At 38.1% G+C, this 20,997-nt stretch overlaps 2 protein-coding genes across 3 annotated transcripts; one reads left to right on the plus strand and one right to left on the minus strand.

Moving 5' to 3' along the window:
• Positions 1-3,377: 3,377 nt before the first annotated feature.
• On the minus strand, positions 3,378-5,902 carry LOC124594736. 2 transcript variants are annotated; one of them, XM_047133109.1, is made up of 2 exons: positions 5,323-5,902; positions 3,378-5,210 (listed from the first exon to the last, which is right to left on the minus strand). In XM_047133109.1, the coding sequence occupies exon 2, from the start codon at positions 5,164-5,166 to the stop codon at positions 4,003-4,005; it is 1,164 nt and encodes a 387-aa protein (XP_046989065.1). In that variant the 5' UTR covers positions 5,167-5,210; positions 5,323-5,902; the 3' UTR covers positions 3,378-4,002. The 2 variants fall into 2 exon arrangements, with proteins under 2 accessions (XP_046989065.1, XP_046989064.1); XM_047133108.1 differs by having other exon boundaries at positions 5,318-5,902.
• Positions 5,643-19,017, plus strand: LOC124594737 (beta carbonic anhydrase 1). Its single transcript, XM_047133111.1, has 5 exons — positions 5,643-5,934; positions 6,014-6,098; positions 15,163-15,302; positions 16,328-16,567; positions 17,350-19,017. The coding sequence occupies exons 1-5, from the start codon at positions 5,842-5,844 to the stop codon at positions 17,557-17,559; spliced, it is 768 nt and encodes a 255-aa protein (XP_046989067.1). The 5' UTR covers positions 5,643-5,841; the 3' UTR covers positions 17,560-19,017.
• The last annotated feature ends 1,980 nt before the right edge of the window (positions 19,018-20,997 follow it).

A 20,997-nucleotide genomic window follows, 5' to 3' on the forward strand; every position in this document is an offset into this window, starting at 1 on the left:
TGGAAAGCTGTGACGACAACCAATAAATAACACACTTTCACAAGTGTAACTGTCCGACTGTGGCCAACAGCTAATGCACCACAGACAACACAAATCAGCAAACCCCCTGTGACATAACACAATTACTGGCTGTATCAGCCTATGATGAAACTTGGCAGATAACTACCAGCAACACCAATAATCTTGCCTCATAAACTGTCCCATACACCTACTACACTGAAAGACAAGTTTTATAATCAAAATGGTCCATATAATTAGACAGGAACAATTATTCCACACAAGCCAGCCTATGAGACATCACAGGTGCTGATGACTAAGGTAATACATTTAAGAACCATCTACTAACATAGCCTAATACTAAGCACGAGCTGCCACGAGCGGCATGTACCTTTCATTCCGCCACTCACGCTACTACCCAGTCATACTCTCACAACAGATTTTCATTCCATTCTGCAGATGCTGTGGCATTCCAACCCTCATGCTTTTTCAGTTGCTTAGTCCACTATCTCATAGGTGGGACCGTGTTAATGGGTAAATCCAACATTAACAGATAACATCACAGACCTGTATTCTGAGACTGTACAATAGTATATTAACTATGGCAGGGGTGACAGTGAATTTTTGCATGGTCAGCATGAAAGTGTTGGCATGTAGGGCCTCCAATTTTTGTAGGAGGGGAAAAATGAAAAAAGCTGGAGGAAACTAAGTTTCAGACGTCACCAGAAGCAGGACATTTGTTACTCTAGACAGCGAATCAGCTGTCTGTTTCGGTTGGAACTTGGAATAATTTGTGTGTAAAATTTTTCTGATCAGTCACAGTTTGGACTCTGATTTTATTTGGTGGTTTCGAAGATTCTGCCAATTTTTTTTGGTGTGAATTTTCAATAAAGTGTTTGCATTTTTCAAAAGTTATCCACAGTCAGGATTTGTATTTATTTGTGGCTGATAGATCAGGCAGAACTTATAATTATTTGTGTCAGCCACAGTCGTGACTTACATTTATTTTTGTGCTGTAATGAACAACTGGGACTTGTATTTACTGCTCATTAGCTGAACAATGGTTTATTTGGGGCATCAATGGCCATAACTTAAAAATTTTAGTGTTATCTATAATGTAACAGAGCTCACGATACAGTTAATGGACTTGAATACTATTTATGCACATTTAGTACAGAATTTTGCTGTTAGTACCAGTTCAGGCTCATAATGGATGCCAGTGAACAGTGTTTATACAGTTTGCTTAACAATAAACTTTCAGTCTTATTACAAACACTTCATTTTGGCTATATACAGTAGCTTGACATTTCATTATTTATTTACTATGAGGCCTAAGTGTGGCTCTGAGCACTATGGGACTTAACATCTGAGGCCTAAGTAAACTGATTGCTGCTGTCTTGTGCAATCAACTTCCTATACCTCTCAGAGACATAAACAGAACTATGTTTACATCCAATTCTTCTATATTTCAGGGTACAGTTTATGTTAATACCCTGAGTGGTAGAGTCACGATTGAGTGTAGTCTGAGGTATCAGTTACTGTTAACTTATTATAGTAACAGCAGTTGTAGTTCATTGCATGAACAACACATGGCTTGAGGTATGTTCTGCACACCAGACATTCATCTAGGTCTTCATGGAAAAGGAAATGGTGACACTGTTCACACTGTGGGCCATTTCCAATGCAGTTAATGAGCAGATTGTTTGCCCATTCTGTCAGTCATCCCCTCTAGAATAATATTCTAGAAGAATCTGTGATGAACAAGGCATTATACATGAAATAACTTTCCTAACTCCAAACATCTTACAGTAATGGAAAATACTGTCTTTCGTGTTTTAAAAGAAAATTGGATGAAATAAGTACATCAGTGGAGGCATCATTAAAATATGATTCCTACTCCTCTGACTGAGGGATCAGAGATTGAGTGCATCACACCTATCATTCTACAGAACGCAATCAGAAGTCATACAATGTGCAGTCTATGTATTACTCTGGATGTCCAACAATAAATTAAGATCCCACCCTTCCACTCCATAAAAAAAGTGTCTCTTGAGTTGTATAAGAAAGGAGAAAAACTTGACATCTTGTCAGTCGCACTGACTGCAAATGAAAATCAACACAATCAATGACAGTGGATAATTACACTGTTGTATGTTCCTCAGTCTATCTACCTCTCCTCCCCGAGGAAGGTGCTACAAGTTCTAAGGCTTAGGATAGTGTAAGTACTTTTATATATAGATGTAGATATGAGTCTATAAGCAGCACTGACATTTCACGTACAGAAATGGGCGAGTAATACTGGGTGCCAATTCTATCTCAAAGTTTTATAGTTTTGAAAGAATTTGCCTCTTGATACAAAAGTAAAAATAAGACTTTTAAAGAAAATTACTCCACAAGAAACTCCACAAGAACAGAAATTGTTGTTAATAATGACATATTAGAAAAAATTAAACATCTTCATTATCTACTTTCTGGTATAAAATATGATTATGATATGGATACAGAGAAGAAACAAGCAAAACTTACAAATATATGTGGGACAATAAATATGAGACTGCACAACACAACATGACTGAAATTTTTTAAGCCATAACTGTTCCTCCATTATTTTGTGGAAGTGAAGCACATGTTGTGTATAAAAAGCTAGAGAACAGAATTAGGGTAGTAAGAATGAAATTTCTCAGAACATATGACGAGGAATTCCTCCTTATACAAGACACCTTTTCAGTTTTGTTTTACCCAGACATGTTCCAGCACTATTTGTGCGCTCTTCAGTGGGTTAATTTATTTTCTTACTTACATGAAGCTATTGGGTGTTTATGTTGGTAGCCAGTCTGCTACACAATCTACAAGTTGTCATGGCTTTGATGTTGTAGTGTTTTCTATGTTTTGACGAGGTGAATGCACTGATTCCGTGACTTATGGTCATTTGACAACGCACTTCCTACGAATTTTCAAACATGGGAAGAGTTTTGCCGCCATTACGTGTTGTTGTAACAAATGGCAGCGAAAACTCGGCCCATGTTTGAAAATTCATAGAAAGTGCATTGTCAAATGACTATAAGTCACAGAAATCAACGTACTCAACTCGACAAAGCATATGAGAAAACACTACAACATCAAAGCCATGAGAAGTTGTAGATCATGTAGCAGACTAGTTATCAACATAAATTCTCAATAGCTTCAAGTAAGTAAGAAAATAAAATAACCCACTGAAGACAGCACAAATAGTACTGAAACATGTCTGGGTAAAATAAAAATGAGACGATGTCTTGCATAAGGCAGAATTCCTTCTCATATTTTCATAGCGAGCAAGGACATAGGAAGAACTGCAACATCACAAGATGATTATTTCATCATACAATATGCAAGTGAGGAAAAGTTAAAGTAGACAGGAAAAATTGGGTGTTAAAATAGGTAAATGCCTATGTGGGAAGTGGTGAAGAAGAAGAAGAAGAAGAAGAAGAAGAAGAAGCAGGAGGAGGCAGAAGAGTAAGAGTCAGAAGAGGGAGGTGGAGAACAACTAAGGCAAATAGTTCTACTGTTTGTTTACACTAAAAGACAAATTTCTCGGTTCTATCATAATTACTTTAATTTATATTTGTTCCATGGAATTCATTACAAATCTTCTCAATTAGGGATTTACCAAATAAACAATAAACAGAAATTGTAATTTACCAATGCTATAAAAACTTTCACTGAAGTTGAAGTCAAACGTAAATCTAAAATTTCTTAACATTATGATTTTAGTCACAGAAATGGTAAGCTTTTATAAATTGCTTTATAAAAGAAAACTAGGCCACCTGTTTTAAATTTACACTTTCTCCCAAATTACTAAATAATACAATAGATTTCAATTGGAGAAATAGTGCACACTTTAAAATAGTAAGTATCATCATTAATACTTCAAAATCACATAAAATGATTAAAACATATACTATAATAAATGAAGAAAAAACTGTCCGATCAACAATTTAGGCAACACACATATCATAAGTAGTTTATTTAGTTCCTTTGACAGCTGACATCTTCTAGAGATGGAAAAATAGCACCTCTCACTCGCAAGAATGCTGAAGGAGACATGGAATGTGGTGTTTCAAAATTAGAGGACACGAAATCAAGTTTCGATAGAAATCTATTTGTATTTGAAGGTTTCACAATGGGGGATATACCAGTGGGCGATAAAATGTCACGGGGCATCATTGGGGATCCATAATGTCTTAAGCTCACAGAAGCACACTGAGGTGTAACTGATGACTCACTCTGCAAAGGACTACCATCATCTAACACAGAAAGTGGGCTGCTGTTATGGAACTGTGGAGATGAAACATAATGTTCACTGAACAATTGACGTTTCAGCATTGACATCCGTATATCAGTGTACACTTCCTCAAAGAAAGTTTCATATGACGACAACAGAGCTTCTAATTCTTCTGTTAATGTTTTTGGGAAGCTCAATATTGTCTGGGAGCACCTTGTAACTTTTTTAAAACTTACAGCATTCATTTCCCAGTCATCAGTCTGGGTACCTTGTGAATGCTTTCCACACACAGTATCACACACTCTGCATTTAGCTAATTTCAGTTCAGTTTCAACTTGTTTTTTGTGTAAAGTTAAAGCTTCTTCGACTTCTTCAGGCAGACTTGATGGGAATGTAATGTTTGTTTGTGTCCAAGTAGTGCTAAGATGAATGTCATGTTGAAGAGTTGATGGGTCACAGATATAACTCAAAGAAATGTCCTCATCTGCCCTCATCTCTCCTGTAGCTATTAGAAACGAATTTGTCACTTTGTCAGGTGTAACAAATAGATCTTTAGAGGCATCTTCAAAGAATTTTGAAATTGTTTCTTGTGCTGCTTTTTCTGTTTCAGAGTCCAATGTTTCATCATAAAATATATCACTTTCATTGATGTCACAAGATGTTAATATTTCCGTTTCTTGACAGGGAATAGATATTGCTTTTTCAATGCTTTTGAAAAGAGAAGGACTGCAAACTGGGTACCTCAATTTGTCCAAATAATTGATATGGAATGGGTTTCTTCTGCCATTATCAGGTGAAGTTCTTGAAAACTCTTCTGAATAACACCCAGTAACTTTTGCACATCCACTGTGTTCTGAAGGGCTGCTCACGTTTGTAGTTTGTGAATATTCATTCATCTCTTTGGCCATTATCAACCACTGTCGTCAGTCAACATCAACTCCGGTTACAGCTTCTGTAAATACAACAAGGTTCTAGGTGTAAAAGGAAACACAGTGCATTATTATTTCCACAAAAATTAACGGATTATCATTGATTAGGTACTTAAACTTAGTATACTACCTTACTTTCTTATTTTCGGAAAATTAAAGCAAAGAAAGACTTCATTTTCACTGAAACAGCACTGCTTCATATTGTTTTAAATGTTTCAAATAAACGTCACCGCCGACGATCGTGTTTTCCGATGTTGCACAAACACATGAATAATTCGTATTTCTTCTTTATCATTGCATTACTCGACACTATTAATTATTCAGGTCTATATCATTTTTAGGCGGTTATGAGTGCTATGCAGTGAGACTTCCCCGCTGTAAGGTAAATAAATAAACACCATGGTTCAATCTAATTTTCGCGTTTCATAGGTATGTTGGCGACCTTGCGTGATGACAAGCACTGTGAATAAACAAACACAACTGTTCTGTGCGAAGCGAGTGACGCGTAAAGTTTGAGAAGGTGAAAGCAGTTTCAATGTCAGTGCCGTATCATCACGAGAGCCCAAACTCAAATACACGCATGTCTCAATACCACGCTTCAGGCTCATGATAGAACGCCGGCGCCTGTAAGGCGCTGACATAATCCATGTAACGATGGACAGGATTTTGCGAGGTATAATGAAGTACAGAGCGACTGACAGGAAAACAATGGTAGAACAGTTTCAGAGAGTCAGGGATAATCCAGAGGTATGTATTCTTACAACTGATTTTACTCTTGTCTTTTAAAATGCAGCCTCAGTAACGCTAGAAAATTTTTTGATTGTAGCCCAAAGCAGTATTTTTTACTTGCATGGACAGCCGAATGATTCCAACGCGCTTCACCGAGACAAATATCGGCGACATGTTTGTTGGTAAGGTAATTTAATTCTGCCAGACTCTTTAATAATGTATTTTTATTTTTAACAAACTGTCCTGTACAAGTGGTACAGTAAATTAAAACGCTCATTTTTTGTGGCATTACTCACAAAACTATAAGATTACTATCTGAATTATAATACGCATTTATTAATATGTAATATTGTGAAAGCTATGAGGGGCTGACTATTTCTGGTCAAGCTCAAGTTGGCCTGTCTTTCATATTCATTCATTGCTTTTACATTGTATTCAATAGAACTCCTCAGGAAGGAGATGCTTCAAGCATGTTGAATGATGTAAAATATAAATTGAGAGCTACAGGTGCTCTACTATATGTACTGTCTCCCCCTGTGATCTAGTGAAAAACAAGATACATTGGTATATTTCTTGTGCATGACACTATATTACATAGTCAGTATGGTGACTTGTATCTATCGGATGTTTTCAGGCAGTATGCTGTTCATGTGGGTGATAAAGTGGAGAGATTATAAAATGTTTACTGGAAATAGCATGTGTATTGAATATTATGATAATGTCATTGTGCTCTGATAAGTGATGTCACCAGCTGCACTATTTTTTCCTTGTTTTGTTCAGTTTGCGGTGAGACTGAGTTGTAGTATGGCCTGAGGTCTAAGTTATGTAACTTAATGATGTGATTGTGAATTAACTCCCCCCCCCCCCCCCCCTTTTTTTAAAAAGTTGTGTTGGCAGGCTGTAGTGTAGCCAGAAGTTTTGATTAGATTGGAAGGTTGTGCATTGGCTGAGAGTTGGCAACGAAAGTCTTCAGACAGGTTTTCTTTTTGATTGATTGATATGTTTGAAGCAGTTGAAACGAGAATAATCCTACCAAAACTCCTTGTATCAATGGGGATCTGTTAGTTGTTGGTTTTTGTTTTGGTCATGTTTTCACATTAGTGACATTTCTTGAGACTTGTATCACATTCAGTCTGTTGATGCATTGTCATGTTGTATACTGCTCTTGTCCCTCATTCTTCTTTTTTGGACAAAGGAAGGAAGATCAGGGTTTACTGTCCTGTCAGTCATGGTGTCATTAGATGGAGCAAAAACTCAGAACATTTGGAAAATTCAGAGAGCTTTGAAAAGATAAACATCCTGTTCCTATCTGAGCACCAGATAATCACACACAAAATGTTACATTCCAGCAGCTTACTCATGCCGAAATAATGTCAGAAAAGGAGGAGTTGTTTCGTATATAAAGACAGATGTTCAGAAACACTGCGATGAAGTGGATTTTGTAGTGATCAGCACACAGAAGTATGTGCTTGTGGATTAATACTGAAAAACAGTTCAGTTTTAATTGTTACTGTATATAGATCCCTCCCTTTGAAACTTTGAGCTGCTTGGGGAATCTGGATTTCATACTGTGCTACTTCTGGCAGCAGCAAGCAATTAATAGTCAGTGGTGACTTCAATGTAGATTTTATAAATGATTCTCAAAGGAAAAAGACCTGAAAACATTATTTGGACCTTACAATTTGATCTTATTAATTAAGGTTCCAACATGGGTGGGTAAACACAGTAGAACCCCTAACTGATATTGTTTTCGTAGGTGGAACTGAAAACAAGAAAATAACTGTTACCCTGTAACAAATCTTCCTCAGATCATGATACACAATTAATTAGAATAAATAATATATTGCCTTATCCATTACAGTCGGAGGAAGGCAATGGCAAACCACCTCCACTAGGACCTTGCCTAGTATGGCGGTGTGGGTCTCCCGCATTGTTCCCCTATGCTCTGTCAAGGAGTATGGGACTTCATCATCATCATTATAGTATAGGTACTCCTCAGTGGAAATAAATTACAATAATTAATACTGAAAAACAGTTCAGTTTTAATTGTTACTGTATATAGATCCCTCCCTTTGAAACTTTGAGCTGCTTGGGGAATCTGGATTTCATACTGTGCTACTTCTGGCAGCAGCAAGCAATTAATAGTCAGTGGTGACTTCAATGTAGATTTTATAAATGATTCTCAAAGGAAAAAGACCTGAAAACATTATTTGGACCTTACAATTTGATCTTATTAATTAAGGTTCCAACATGGGTGGGTAAACACAGTAGAACCCCTAACTGATATTGTTTTCGTAGGTGGAACTGAAAGCAAGAAAATAACTGTTACCCTGTAACAAATCTTCCTCAGATCATGATACACAATTAATTAGAATAAATAATATATTGCCTTATCCATTACAGTCGGAGGAAGGCAATGGCAAACCACCTCCACTAGGACCTTGCCTAGTATGGCGGTGTGGGTCTCCCGCATTGTTCCCCTATGCTCTGTCAAGGAGTATGGGACTTCATCATCATCATTATAGTATAGGTACTCCTCAGTGGAAATAAATTACAATAATTTATAACACCATGACAAATGTTTTTAAAAATACACTCCTGGAAATGGAAAAAAGAACACATTGACACCGGTGTGTCAGACCCACCATACTTGCTCCGGACACTGCGAGAGGGCTGTACAAGCAATGATCACACGCACGGCACAGCGGACACACCAGGAACCGCGGTGTTGGCCGTCGAATGGCGCTAGCTGCGCAGCATTTGTGCACCGCCGCCGTCAGTGTCAGCCAGTTTGCCGTGGCATACGGAGCTCCATCGCAGTCTTTAACACTGGTAGCATGCCGCGAATGCGTGGACGTGAACCGTATGTGCAGTTGACGGACTTTGAGCGAGGGCGTATAGTGGGCATGCGAGAGGCCGGGTGGACGTACCGCCGATTTGCTCAACACGTGGGGCGTGAGGTCTCCACAGTACATCGATGTTGTCACCAGTGGTCGGCGGAAGGTGCACGTGCCCGTCGACCTGGGGCCGGACCGCAGCGACGCACGGATGCACGCCAAGACCGTAGGATCCTACGCAGTGCCGTAGGGGACCGCACCGCCACTTCCCAGCAAATTAGGGACACTGTTGCTCCTGGGGTATCGGCGAGGACCATTCGCAACCGTCTCCATGAAGCTGGGCTACGGTCCCGCACACCGTTAGGCTGTCTTCCGCTCACGCCCCAACATCGTGCAGCCCGCCTCCAGTGGTGTCGCGACAGGCGTGAATGGAGGGACGAATGGAGACGTGTCGTCTTCAGCGATGAGAGTCGTTTCTGCCTTGGTGCCAATGATGGTCGTATGCGTGTTTGGCGCCGTGCAGGTGAGCGCCACAATCAGGACTGCATACGACCGAGGCACACAGGGCCAACACCCGGCATCATGGTGTGGGGAGCGATCTCCTACACTGGCCGTACACCACTGGTGATCGTCGAGGGGACACTGAATAGTGCACGGTACGTCCAAACCGTCATCGAACCCATCGTTCTACCATTCCTAGACCGGCAAGGGAACTTGCTGTTCCAACAGGACAATGCACGTCCGCATGTATCCCGTGCCACCCAAAGTGCTCTAGAAGGTGTAAGTCAACTACCCTGGCCAGCAAGATCTCCGGATCTGTCCCCCATTGAGCATGTTTGGGACTGGATGAAGCGTCGTCTCACGCGGTCTGCACGTCCAGCACGAACGCTGGTCCAACTGAGGCGCCAGGTGGAAATGGCATGGCAAGCCGTTCCACAGGACTACATCCAGCATCTCTACGATCGTCTCCATGGGAGAATAGCAGCCTGCATTGCTGCGAAAGGTGGATATACACTGTACTAGTGCCGACATTGTGCATGCTCTGTTGCCTGTGTCTATGTGCCTGTGGTTCTGTCAGTGTGATCATGTGATGTATCTGACCCCAGGAATGTGTCAATAAAGTTTCCCCTTCCTGGGACAATGAATTCACGGTGTTCTTATTTCAATTTCCAGGAGTGTAGTTGCAAGAGATGACCTAGTATGAAATTTATAATCAACCAAATGCTAAAGTAAAATTTAATCTATTCTATGATAAACTGAAAATAGCATTTGCCAAAAGCTAATCAGAAAGGATATTAACTAACCTTGAAAAAATAAGGCCATGGACTACTAGAGGGATTAAAGTACCTTACAGTCTACTCTCTGTGAATAGCACCAAGGGGGCCACCAAGTTTATCCGACAGACAGATCACCATCAACAGTGTCATATGCCCTCACTTCATGAGACACTGCTGAGGGGTTCGGTATTTAAAAAAGGACATTGGCACAAAGTCTAGTGATTAGGATCTTTATTCCACCTCCTCTCCTCCCCCCTTGCTGGCCAGGTTGAGCACCACTGCACAAGTATGTGTTAGTGACCACAGCACGGAGGTGGGTTATGGAATGTAGTGAAATGAGAGACAGGACAACAAGCCACTGAACAGGATAACATCACTATTGAACTGAATGGAAGGGTTGTAAATGATGACTCTCAGATAGCAAATATATTCAATAATAATTCCTTGAATATAGTGAAAGCACAGGGAGAAACAGTTAAACAGAAAAATAACAGCAGTATGTTGAAAAATCAACTCTCATAGTATTCCAGTCGTATGAATGTGTCACTAACCATTTGCAGCAGTACTGTTTTTTTCCTAACTTTGTCTAAGTGTGAGTATAGGTCTAAAAAACGAGCTAATGGGTGAAGTTGTAATTCAGTTCTGCCCCTGTTGTTTATACTGGGTTAGTTTTTCATCTTGATACTTAAAGATAGATATCAGGTAATAGGTCACAATCCATACAAGTTGAGGTTTTTGTGTGTGTGTGTGTGTGTGTGTGTGTGTGTGTGTGTGTGTGTGTGTGAGAGGGAGGGAGAGAGAGAGAGAGAGAGAGAGAGAGAGAGATTACTCCTTCCTTCATTCATTCGTTTGTTCATCCATCATGTTCCATATCCCATCAAATGGAGAACCATCATAGATGTGGAGTCAGTCATGATTTACTTTAATGTAAGACAATGACATTGTAGAAACTGAATATAACAGTAACCTGTCATTAAACTGCTTAAAGCTATTCACACTTCAGTGACCCAAATTTAATCACGTAACTTCATAAAAATGCTGCTGCTTCCTTAGTTTTACTGCATAGTTGTTGTTTATCTGCTGTTAGGGATATTATATTTATTTGATTACACTGGTGTATTTCGAAGAAAATATTTTTTTTTACAACTGTAAGTGCTAGATTAAGGAAAGGCAAACCTACGTTTCTAGCATTTGTAGACTTAGAGAAAGCTTTTGACAATGTTGACTGGAATACTTTCTTTCAAATTCTGAAGGTGGCAGGGGTAAAATACAGGGAGCGAAAGGCTATTTACAATTTGTACAGAAACCAGGTGGCAGTTATAAGAGTCGAGGGGGCATGAAAGGGAAGCAGTGGTTGGGAAGGGAGTGAGAGAGGGTTGTAGCCTATCCCCCATGTTATTCAATCTGTATATTGAACAAGCAGTAAAGGAAACAAAAGAAAAATTCAGAGTAGGGATTAATATACATGGAGAAGAAATAAAAACTTTGAGGTTCGCCGATGACATTGTAATTCTGTCAGAGACAGCAAAGGACTTGGAAGAGCAGTTGAACGGAATGGATAGTGTCTTGAAGGGAGGATATAATATGAACATCAACAAAAGCAAAACTAGGATAATAGAATGTAGTCGAATTAAGTCAGGTGATGCTGAGGGAATTAGATTAGGAAATGAGACACACAAAGTAGTAAAGGAGTTTTGTTATTTGGGGAGCAAAATAACTGATGATGGTCGAAGTAGAGAGGATATAAAATGTAGACTGGCAATGGCAAGGAAAGCGTTTCTGAAGAAGAGAAATTTGTTAACATCGAGTATAGATTTAAGTGTCAGGAAGTATTTTCGGCAAGTATTTGTATGGAGTGTAGCCATGTATGGAAGTGAAACATGGACGATAAATAGTTTAGACAAGAAGAGAATAGAAGCTTTCGAAATGTGGTGCTACAGAAGAATGCTGAAGATTAGATGGGTAGATCACGTAACTAATGAGGAAGTATTGAATAGGATTGGGGAGAAGAGAAGTTTGTGGCACAACTTGACTAGAAGAAGGGATCGGTTGGTAGGACATGTTTCGAAGCATCAAGGGATCACAAATTTAGTATTGGAGGGCAGCGTGGAGAGTAAAAATCGCAGAGGGAGACCAACAAATGAATACACCAAGCAGATTCAGAAGGATGTAGGTTGCAGTAGGTACTGGGAGATGAAGAAGCTTGCACAGGATAGAGTAGCATGGAGAGCTGCATCAAACCAGTATCAGGACTGAAGACCACAACAACAAGTGTCGAGTCCTATTTACAGTACAATACTACTTGTAATTCAGCTTCGTAGTGAACACTGCTGCTTGCCATCTAGTTAACAGAACTTCTCGCTCCCTGAATTCAGGAACTCATATATTTATGGAGAGAGTGGCTAGTGAGTTATGTTTATAATTTCTGTTTTAGTTGTTAAGGATTTTGGATTCCTGGAATTATACAAAATAGTTGAGCCTTTTGTGGCCACTTGATGATATATTGTATGTTAGCTTTCATTTTGGAATTTTTGACCAATGTTCATTTAATGATTTTTCCGGCCCAGCATTTCACCAGCACCAATGGAAGGATGACAAAGACTGAACCTCTGTTGTTGGCGTTGGACTGAAGTAGAGACTACACCCAGAGATTATACGTACCTGTTGCGCCAACTTGTGAAGGCCTTTCCCAAGGGTCTTTCCCCGATCATTTCCACTGTGGTTCTTCACTTGTTACCTGCAACAGTCATTCACTTCAGTACGGGAATCAAGGGTCCATTTATCTTGAGGCTTTCTTCTTTCTTGTTAAAAGTTTCTCAACTTGTCCCACCCTGCAGTATTGTTTATGATAATAATCTTGGTACTGGTGGATCATCTGGTCATTCAGACAAGGCACTGTCCACGTCTATGCAGTATGCGGTATATTCCAGGCATTGCAACTGTATCCTTTTGTCCATCTGCTGATTTTCTTGGAGACTGAATCTTTAACACCTCAGATATGAGATTCAGCACCTGAAATGAATTTTGAGGGACAATGGTTGTGCCTCAAATTATATAACAAGTGTCACAAAACCTAACATTTGGTGTAGTGACATATAAAAAGAAGAAATGTTAGATGTGGCTTTCTGCCACAGGGTGACAAACTTGGCCATGTATTCTACAGAGCATAAAGACTATGTACAAACCGATCAAGAAGAGCAGTGTATGTCTCAGATTGGCAAAGTACCAAGCGGACCAACTCACAGTGTTGGGAATATACTGCACACTGTGTACATGTGTTAAAGTCCTTGTTGGAATGAACAAATGGCCCACCAGTATTGATATAATCGAAAATAAATATCAGCTATGGTGGGGCTCACTCAGTGAGAGACCAAGCAAGAATAAAATTCACTGACAAGGAAGTTCTTGCTGTGGAGAAGAGCCACTACAACTGTTTGTCAAGGAGAGCCATTGAAATGCATAAGCATGGCAATAGTTGCAGCAAGAAAGAAGGGCACCTCAAGGCAAAGTGATCCTATATTCCTCTGCTGCAGCAACTGACTGTTTGCAGGTAACAAGGGGAGAGTTACAGCAGTAACGACCAGGCCCTCAGACACTGGTGAAAGTGAAGGTGACATCCAACTGAGGGCTCTACTACAGTATGCCACAAGCCGTGGTGACTGAATCTTTGGCAATGCCATCCACTTGTGTGATGAAATGCCAGGAAAGTTCTTGCTTTATGTTACACAGGAACTTGGTGAATGTGTTACCACCAGAGTACATAACTCCATTCTGGATCATGGCGTATAATATAGTTACACTGAAACTGGTTATTATTATCAGCAACAGAAACCATAGTTTTTCCCTTATTATTGGAGTGTTTAATTTTTTGAGCACAGTATATGATCTCCAGCCCCTCCCACTGCCCACACCTTCATGAAAGAGTGGGGAATTCGACAGTAATTTTGCTAATGGAGTTTTTAATCTTGGCTACTGCTAGTTCTTTTAATTATGTAGAGCTCTGTGTTCTTAACAAAAGATGCTCTGATACTAGGAGTTACTCACCTCCTATTCTTGATTATGTTGAATTGTGCCCTTAATATGGTTCAGGGGAAAATAAGAGTCAGAGCTTTAGAAAAATGTTTAAGGAAATAGTTCAGTTTACATCGGAAATATCTATTTTATAAATTTCTTTCCAGCATATGTCCAGTAATCTGTATTACAAAGTGACTATCCCGGAACCCAGAACCAGTTGCAGCTTGCCTATCTAATGGCTTACCAGGACAACAGAAATTTGATTTTCAATATTATAATAATTATTGCCTGAATTTAAAAATTTAAAGTGCTGTCTTAGTCTGTTCATTAAGATATATAATCTTATATTAGAAGTTTAACACAGTAAGACAGATATTACAGTTAGAAACTGTGTTTGTCTTGAGGTGGCATAACTGGTGGTGCGCAAATACCCAGACTGTATTCATCCGTTATTTTAGAATGATAGCTCTTAGCAACTTCCAACAAACTTTATGCATTGTTTCAAATTGTTAAGAGACATTTTTTCACTAACACTCCACAGAAAATGATGAAAGGAAAAAAGTTTGAATTACTACATTTTTGCTGTTCATACAGCCAAACTTCAGCATCTGATACTATGTTTAATTTATTACTTCCATATCACCCACCGTATTCGCAAGATAGTTTTCAGACAGTCTTTGCATATGCCACCGAAATGGTGCCTGCAAAATTATATCATTGTACAACACACAGTTCAGGAGAGATGATGTGATAAACATTGAGATTCATGAGAAATGTGCTTTTGCTTAAAATGGAATGCAAATTTCCCAGACTATGTTCATCCAGTGTTTCATGATGACTCCAATAAACTTTAAGCATATTTTCAGACCTTTTCTTTGCTTACATTCTTAACATTAAATATTTGTAAAATAATTAGGTGTTTGAATCAGTTTTATATATGGATGTTCAATTCTTTAAGGAACTGGTGGTTTGCTTGTTTCTCCCTCTAAACACTGTGATGAAGTCAAGACAAACTGAGTGTTTTTTTTTGTCAGATACTAAAGCAGTTTATTGAATGTGTGTCCTGTTTCAATGGGTATGTTGTGGATTCACCAGAATTGAAACTTATTTGTTTTCAGTCCGGAATGCTGGTAATGTGATACCAAATTCACAGAATTTTCCAGAGGAAGTTACAACTACTGAACCAGCAGCATTGGAACTTGGTTGTGTTATAAATGACATCAGACATGTTATAGTATGTGGTCACTCAGATTGCAAGGTTAGTTCATTTAAATTTATTGATACTTAATCATGAATAGTAAGGTTTAGATAACTGTATGAAATACATAGTTCTAATTTGACACGTCCAGTTGTGCTTTTCATGTAGGATAAAATTAAGTACTTGAATTAAAGTCAGAGGAGAACTGTAAATTTAAAGTAAGTTTTGGTACTCTTATTGTGTACATAAACATTCTGAAACAACTTTCTGTGATGTAGCAAAGAATTCTACAAAGTGCTATGTTTCCCTGTTGTGTACAAGACAGTTGGCAAAGTTGTACCATGTTGGACTCAGATATCAGAGACACATAAACTTGTCAGCTTAATGTAAGTTCTTCCTCAACTAATTTGTGCAAAGGGTGTGATCATACCATGCATGTACCTACCTGACTGCCTAATGTCCTATTTGACTTTTTTCTCTCTGATATTGAACACAACTCTGTAATGACCTGTGGTGTGTTACTAATCTAAATTTGAAAGTGTAACCATTATGAAAATGACTGGATGGTAAATAAGTAAAATAACTTCTAAATTAATAATAAGAAATGTCTCATGAAGATGTGATGAGGATTTTTTTAAATTCCTTGTCTAGCAATATTTACTAGTGACAGTATTATGAAAAGGATAGATCACTACTCACTACATAGAGGAAGCATTGAGTTGCAGACAGGTGCAGTGAAAAGACTGCCAGAGTTGAGTCGCAGACAGGTGCAGTGAAAAGACTGCCAGAAATTTAAGCTTTTGGGAAAAAGTCCTCAGCCATGTGTGTAAGAAAGTTGTGCTTGTGTGAATGCACGCATGTTCTATTTCCACAGAAGGACCTCTGTATGAAAGCTTAAATGTCTATCATTCTTTTAATTGTGTCTGTTTGTGACTTAGAACCTCCTGTATATGGCAAGTAAAGATCTATTCTTTTCATAATATTGCAGTTATTCCATCCGGGACTTTCTGTTGTTTGATTATTTACTAGTAATTTGATTTTTATTGTCTCTTTGTTATTTATTTTTGTCCATTTGGTTTTATAAGGCAATGAATTTGCTGCATCGCTTGAAGTGTGAAGAATTCTCTTCAAGGGATAATAGGCTTATATCACCTCTTCGTGCATGGCTTATTGCCCATGCCAATGCATCACTTAAGAAATTTGAAAAGTTGGAGACTGGAGGATTTCACCAACCATTGTTATTTCAAGCTGAGACTCCCATGCGCAAATTTGTGGCATATATTGATCCTGATAACAAATTCAGTATTGAAGACAAGCTGTCACAGGTGTGTAGTGTGGTGTCATTATTCATGTGAACAACTTTAATTTAGATGTGTGGTTTTAAGTGTGACTAATTAATTGGGTAGGGTATCAAAGTAATATACTGGTTATTTTAGAAATGGATTTTGTAGAAAATCTGATGACTCTATTCAGTCATCATATTTATGACAGACTGTGCTCACTTAGTTAGGATTCTGTTTGGTTTTAATCTGTATTTTAGTATTTTATCATGACTCCAAAGCAGACTGTTATTGATATTTGATAAATCCTTTACTTTTCCAGTAAAAATGTTTTGTATGAATCAGTTGCCAGACACCTGCTGTTATTTGTCTTTATTTACTGTTCCCAGCTAAACTGAGTTTTCAAATGCATATATGTACTTGGAAGGTTATAATGGTTTCTGTGAAATGTTTAAAATTGGAAAGGAAAAAAAAAACTGTTGTCCTCCTTGTCATAGATGTCATCAAAAAGTGATTATAAAAATACATCAGACCTTGAAATGGAAGTAATAATGCAAAGTGACTGGTTTGATGATGTACTCCAATAACAATTCATAATTACTGATCATCAATAAGCACATACAAAGACCATAATTTAAGTACAGCCATTGTTTTTGATAACTGATAGTAATCAGTGTCCTCCTCATTTACCTTTCATTCTAATTCTTCATTGTTAACAATTTGTAATATCACACAAGAATTCTTTTTAAATGTTTTTGCTTTGAATTACACAGTATTTACATTTGCTAGTGATTAGATAATTCACTTTAAGAATTTTTCTACTTCAGGTCAATTGTCTCCAGCAACTACAGAACATCGCAAGTTACGGGTTCCTCAAGAAACGTTTGGAAACACATCAGTTGCATATACATGCGCTGTGGTTTGATATATACACAGGTGACATCTATTATTTTAGTCGGCAAAACAAACGTTTTGTGGAAATAAATGAGCATACTGTCATGGGACTAATAAAAGAAGTGAATAGGTACTACTCATAATGGCCATCGTACTATACTTCAGTGAGAGTTTATCTTTGTGAAATTGCTGTGTATAACGTTATACAATGACTGCACATTGTTGAACAGATTTACTTGGTGTTAGGCTAACATCTGATGTGTGTAAAAGGATCTGGGAAAGATTTCTCAAAACACATTATTGTCTAATTCTTGGACGAGAATGAACATTGTATGTGATAACATCATTTTGGAGATACTAATATAATTACATGTCATCTTCTGTATTACATTTAAGTGAAAACTGATTGCTGTACTTGTAAAATCAGTAAAAATGTACTTAGGGTGTACCTGGTTCTTCCACTGTGTGCCACAGTTGATAAAAATTTGTGTGATGGATGATGAGGTTCAAATGGCTCTGAGCACTATGGGACTTAACTTCTGTGGTCATCAGTCCCCTAGAACTTAGAACTACTTAAACCTAACTAACCTAAGGACATCACACACATTCATGCCTGAGGCAGGATTTGAACCTGCGACCGTAGCGGTCACGCAGTTCCAGACTGTAGCACCTAGAACTGCTCGGCCACTCCGGCTGGCTGGATGATGAGGAGTGAACTGACAGATTGCGAGTTGGTTGCCGGTAGCAGGTCAGAGTGCCCATTCTTAATTTCTTAGGGTTTGTAAATGTAATGAGTTGGTATTGTGTTCTGTTAGGATGTAGATGCAAGTGCTACTCTGAGATGAAGAGTTTGGCACAGAAGAGGAATTTATGGCTGGTGGCATTAAACTGGTCAGAAGACTGATGACTCAAAAAGTTAACTTTAATCCCATCATTAGAATTTTCAGCAAAACTTGGAATTAAGACACACATGTAGGTTATTGCAATGGTGGGCTTATATCTTTATATCTTGGGCTACACTTCTCATTAATCTGTTGTAACAGTTATGTTTTTTCTGTTGAGATTTGTTGGCTTCACCAACTCACAACAACATTCCTACCCATCCTACACCTGGCATTGTGCCACAGATCAATCTGTCAGCATATTCAGTTTTCTGCCCACTCTCCATATCAAAAACAAATGTAGTCAATTTACATCTTCTGCTGAAAGAAAAAGCTATATTCATTGACTCTCACTGTCTATCTTATACCGTCCCCCAGTTGGCTGCCACTGACAGGAACACATTGCCAATAGCAGCATGCAGTGGAAGAGGCTTCTACACTGGAAGTGCATTTTAGCCACAAAATCTTTTGTGGGCGCTGTACACTGAGTTGTTCACAGTATATGTTATGTAAATAGTACTTTGTTACATATGGAACGTAGTAAATCAACTTCCAGTTCTGATTATGTACATTAATAAGACTTGCTACTGACATTTTAACTGAAGTTTCAGTATTGAATAAGAAATTTTGTAACAAAAATAGTAAGTATTACATAAGAAATTTTGTAACAAAAATAGTCATGAATAAATCTGAAAGCACATAATACTAAAAAATATTGAATAAAATTTCACGATGCATGAAAAATCATTAATTTATTGAAGATGCAAGGTGGGTTTTAATTGTATTTGCTCATGTGGAGTGCACTATACATTTGTTTCATTTGCAATGAATGCATGCTGCAGCATCAAAGAAATTGTGTTTAGAACCTCCTGTGAGTTAAAACTTTCTGCAGAGTCGGAGCTCAAATGTTGAACCTTGCCTTTCTTGCTGTCCATTACTGTTTTTAGGCATGATTCATGACATACTGTCAGCTTCAATTCTGCAATACCTTTCTCCTTGTTTCCAAACTCCACAGATGCTCCCCTGCAGATCCTGGTTTATTATGATTTGCGGAAGTATGTTATAGGCAAAACCTAGGTGTTGCTTCCAGATGGAGTTTTTCAGCCTTCAGCTGAGTGTGGGCTGTCTTGAAACTTCCTGGCAGATTTAAACTGAGTGCTGGTGCGGAATTTAAAACTGGGAACTGACTTATTGCAGAGAATGCTGTTACTGACTGAGCCATTTAGGCATAAACCCCGACTCACTTTTGCGACATTCAGAAACTGGAGGATAGGTACTGAATAACTCAAAAGCAGTGCCTACAAAGGATAAGGTTGCAAGTTCTTACCCAGCTTTTTTGTCTGCCTGGAAGTTTTAAGGTACAAAACTTTCAGTCACTTCAAATAATGATGAAAGCACACAATCAAAGGAGCATATAGTGGGAGGAGCAGTACTTTTAATCTGAAGAGAGACTTCTTTAAAAAATATTTAGGGATATTGATGAAATAAACCTTTATCTCTATGTTTCCATAAAGATTTATTCCCATCAGCAGCTTATGATGGTTCATAAATACAACTTTTTTGAGAAATATATACAAGATGTGTAGACACCTACTGCCAAAACTATACCTCTAACTTTCTATGCGTGGTCCACTTCTGTGAATTATTTTGACCAATAATTTGTCTCGGAGCATTCAGAAAGTTCTACCAATGATGCCTGCCGATTTATAATTCCAATGGTGTATGCCAGTTTATAACTGTAAAATGTAAACATTTCATGACAAGAAATGTCACACTTATTAAAATATTCCATACTACTGTGCCACTTGTAAATGAATGGCTTGGAGGAACCGTGTTTCATCCCCATAAAAGAATAGAAGCTATGAGCCTTCTTGAAGATATCCTCAGCAAGATGAGAACAAAACATTGTTTTTTTTCCCAAGAAATTCATTAACCCTGGCATAATAGTCTGGAATATTTTAATAAGGGGGTTACAATACATTAGTCATATCTGTCAACCCTACAGACAAGTGCAGTACAACAAATGGCTTAACATTATGAAATATTATTGTACAGAACAACATAAAATTAATTTTAAGTGTTTTGGTGAAGATAATCTATGACACAGTCGAAGAAACTGTCCAATACAAAGTTCTTTAATTCTGTCTTAAACTACAACACATTATCAATGGAGCCTAAGACATTTAATATACTCTGGCAGATTACTGAATACATGTGTATCCATGTAGTGGACTCCTTTCTGTACTAATGTTAAGCACTTTAGTCATTTTAGAGCTTGAGTTTGGTCCTAGTTTTATATTCATGCTGTATTCCATCATTGAGCGAAGGACTTAATGAATATATGAAACAAAAGCCAAAATACTTAAATATTCTTGTATGGTGAGTTTCTTCAAAAACTGGTTCTCTAATTCATCAGTAAATGGAAATATGCAGAATAAATTAGTTTATTCATGTTTGAATCACCTATTGCATTAATCATGAACTGTGAATGTAGCTAAACGAAGACACTTAGTTAATTCTAGGGTGTGGGTTTCCAAATTCAGCTAGTCTCAAAAAACTAAATGTGGTATACTTCTTGTTTTTCAGTTATTTTTGTAGTTTGTTTATAACTTGAGGAGATGTATCAGAATTATTGAATTTCATATACTTAGTCTTTTTAAAATGTAATGATAGCCCATTCACCTTGAACACTCTTTCTGT

This window comes from Schistocerca americana, chromosome 2 (assembly GCF_021461395.2).
Source record: "Schistocerca americana isolate TAMUIC-IGC-003095 chromosome 2, iqSchAmer2.1, whole genome shotgun sequence".
In the NCBI taxonomy this organism is placed as follows: Eukaryota; Metazoa; Arthropoda; class Insecta; order Orthoptera; family Acrididae; genus Schistocerca; species Schistocerca americana.

What these genes read in the sequence shown, in the direction of transcription:
- LOC124594736 (XM_047133109.1), bottom strand. Translation starts at nt 5,166, where the DNA reads ATGGCCAAAGAGATGAATGAATATTCACAAACTACAAACGTGAGCAGC.
- LOC124594737 (XM_047133111.1), top strand. Translation starts at nt 5,842, where the DNA reads ATGGACAGGATTTTGCGAGGTATAATGAAGTACAGAGCGACTGACAGG. An exon ending in GAGTCAGGGATAATCCAGAG is followed by an intron (nt 5,935 to 6,013) that starts GTATGTATTCTT and finishes TTTTGATTGTAG; the next exon opens with CCCAAAGCAGTATTTTTTAC. An exon ending in TATCGGCGACATGTTTGTTG is followed by an intron (nt 6,099 to 15,162) that starts GTAAGGTAATTT and finishes ATTTGTTTTCAG; the next exon opens with TCCGGAATGCTGGTAATGTG.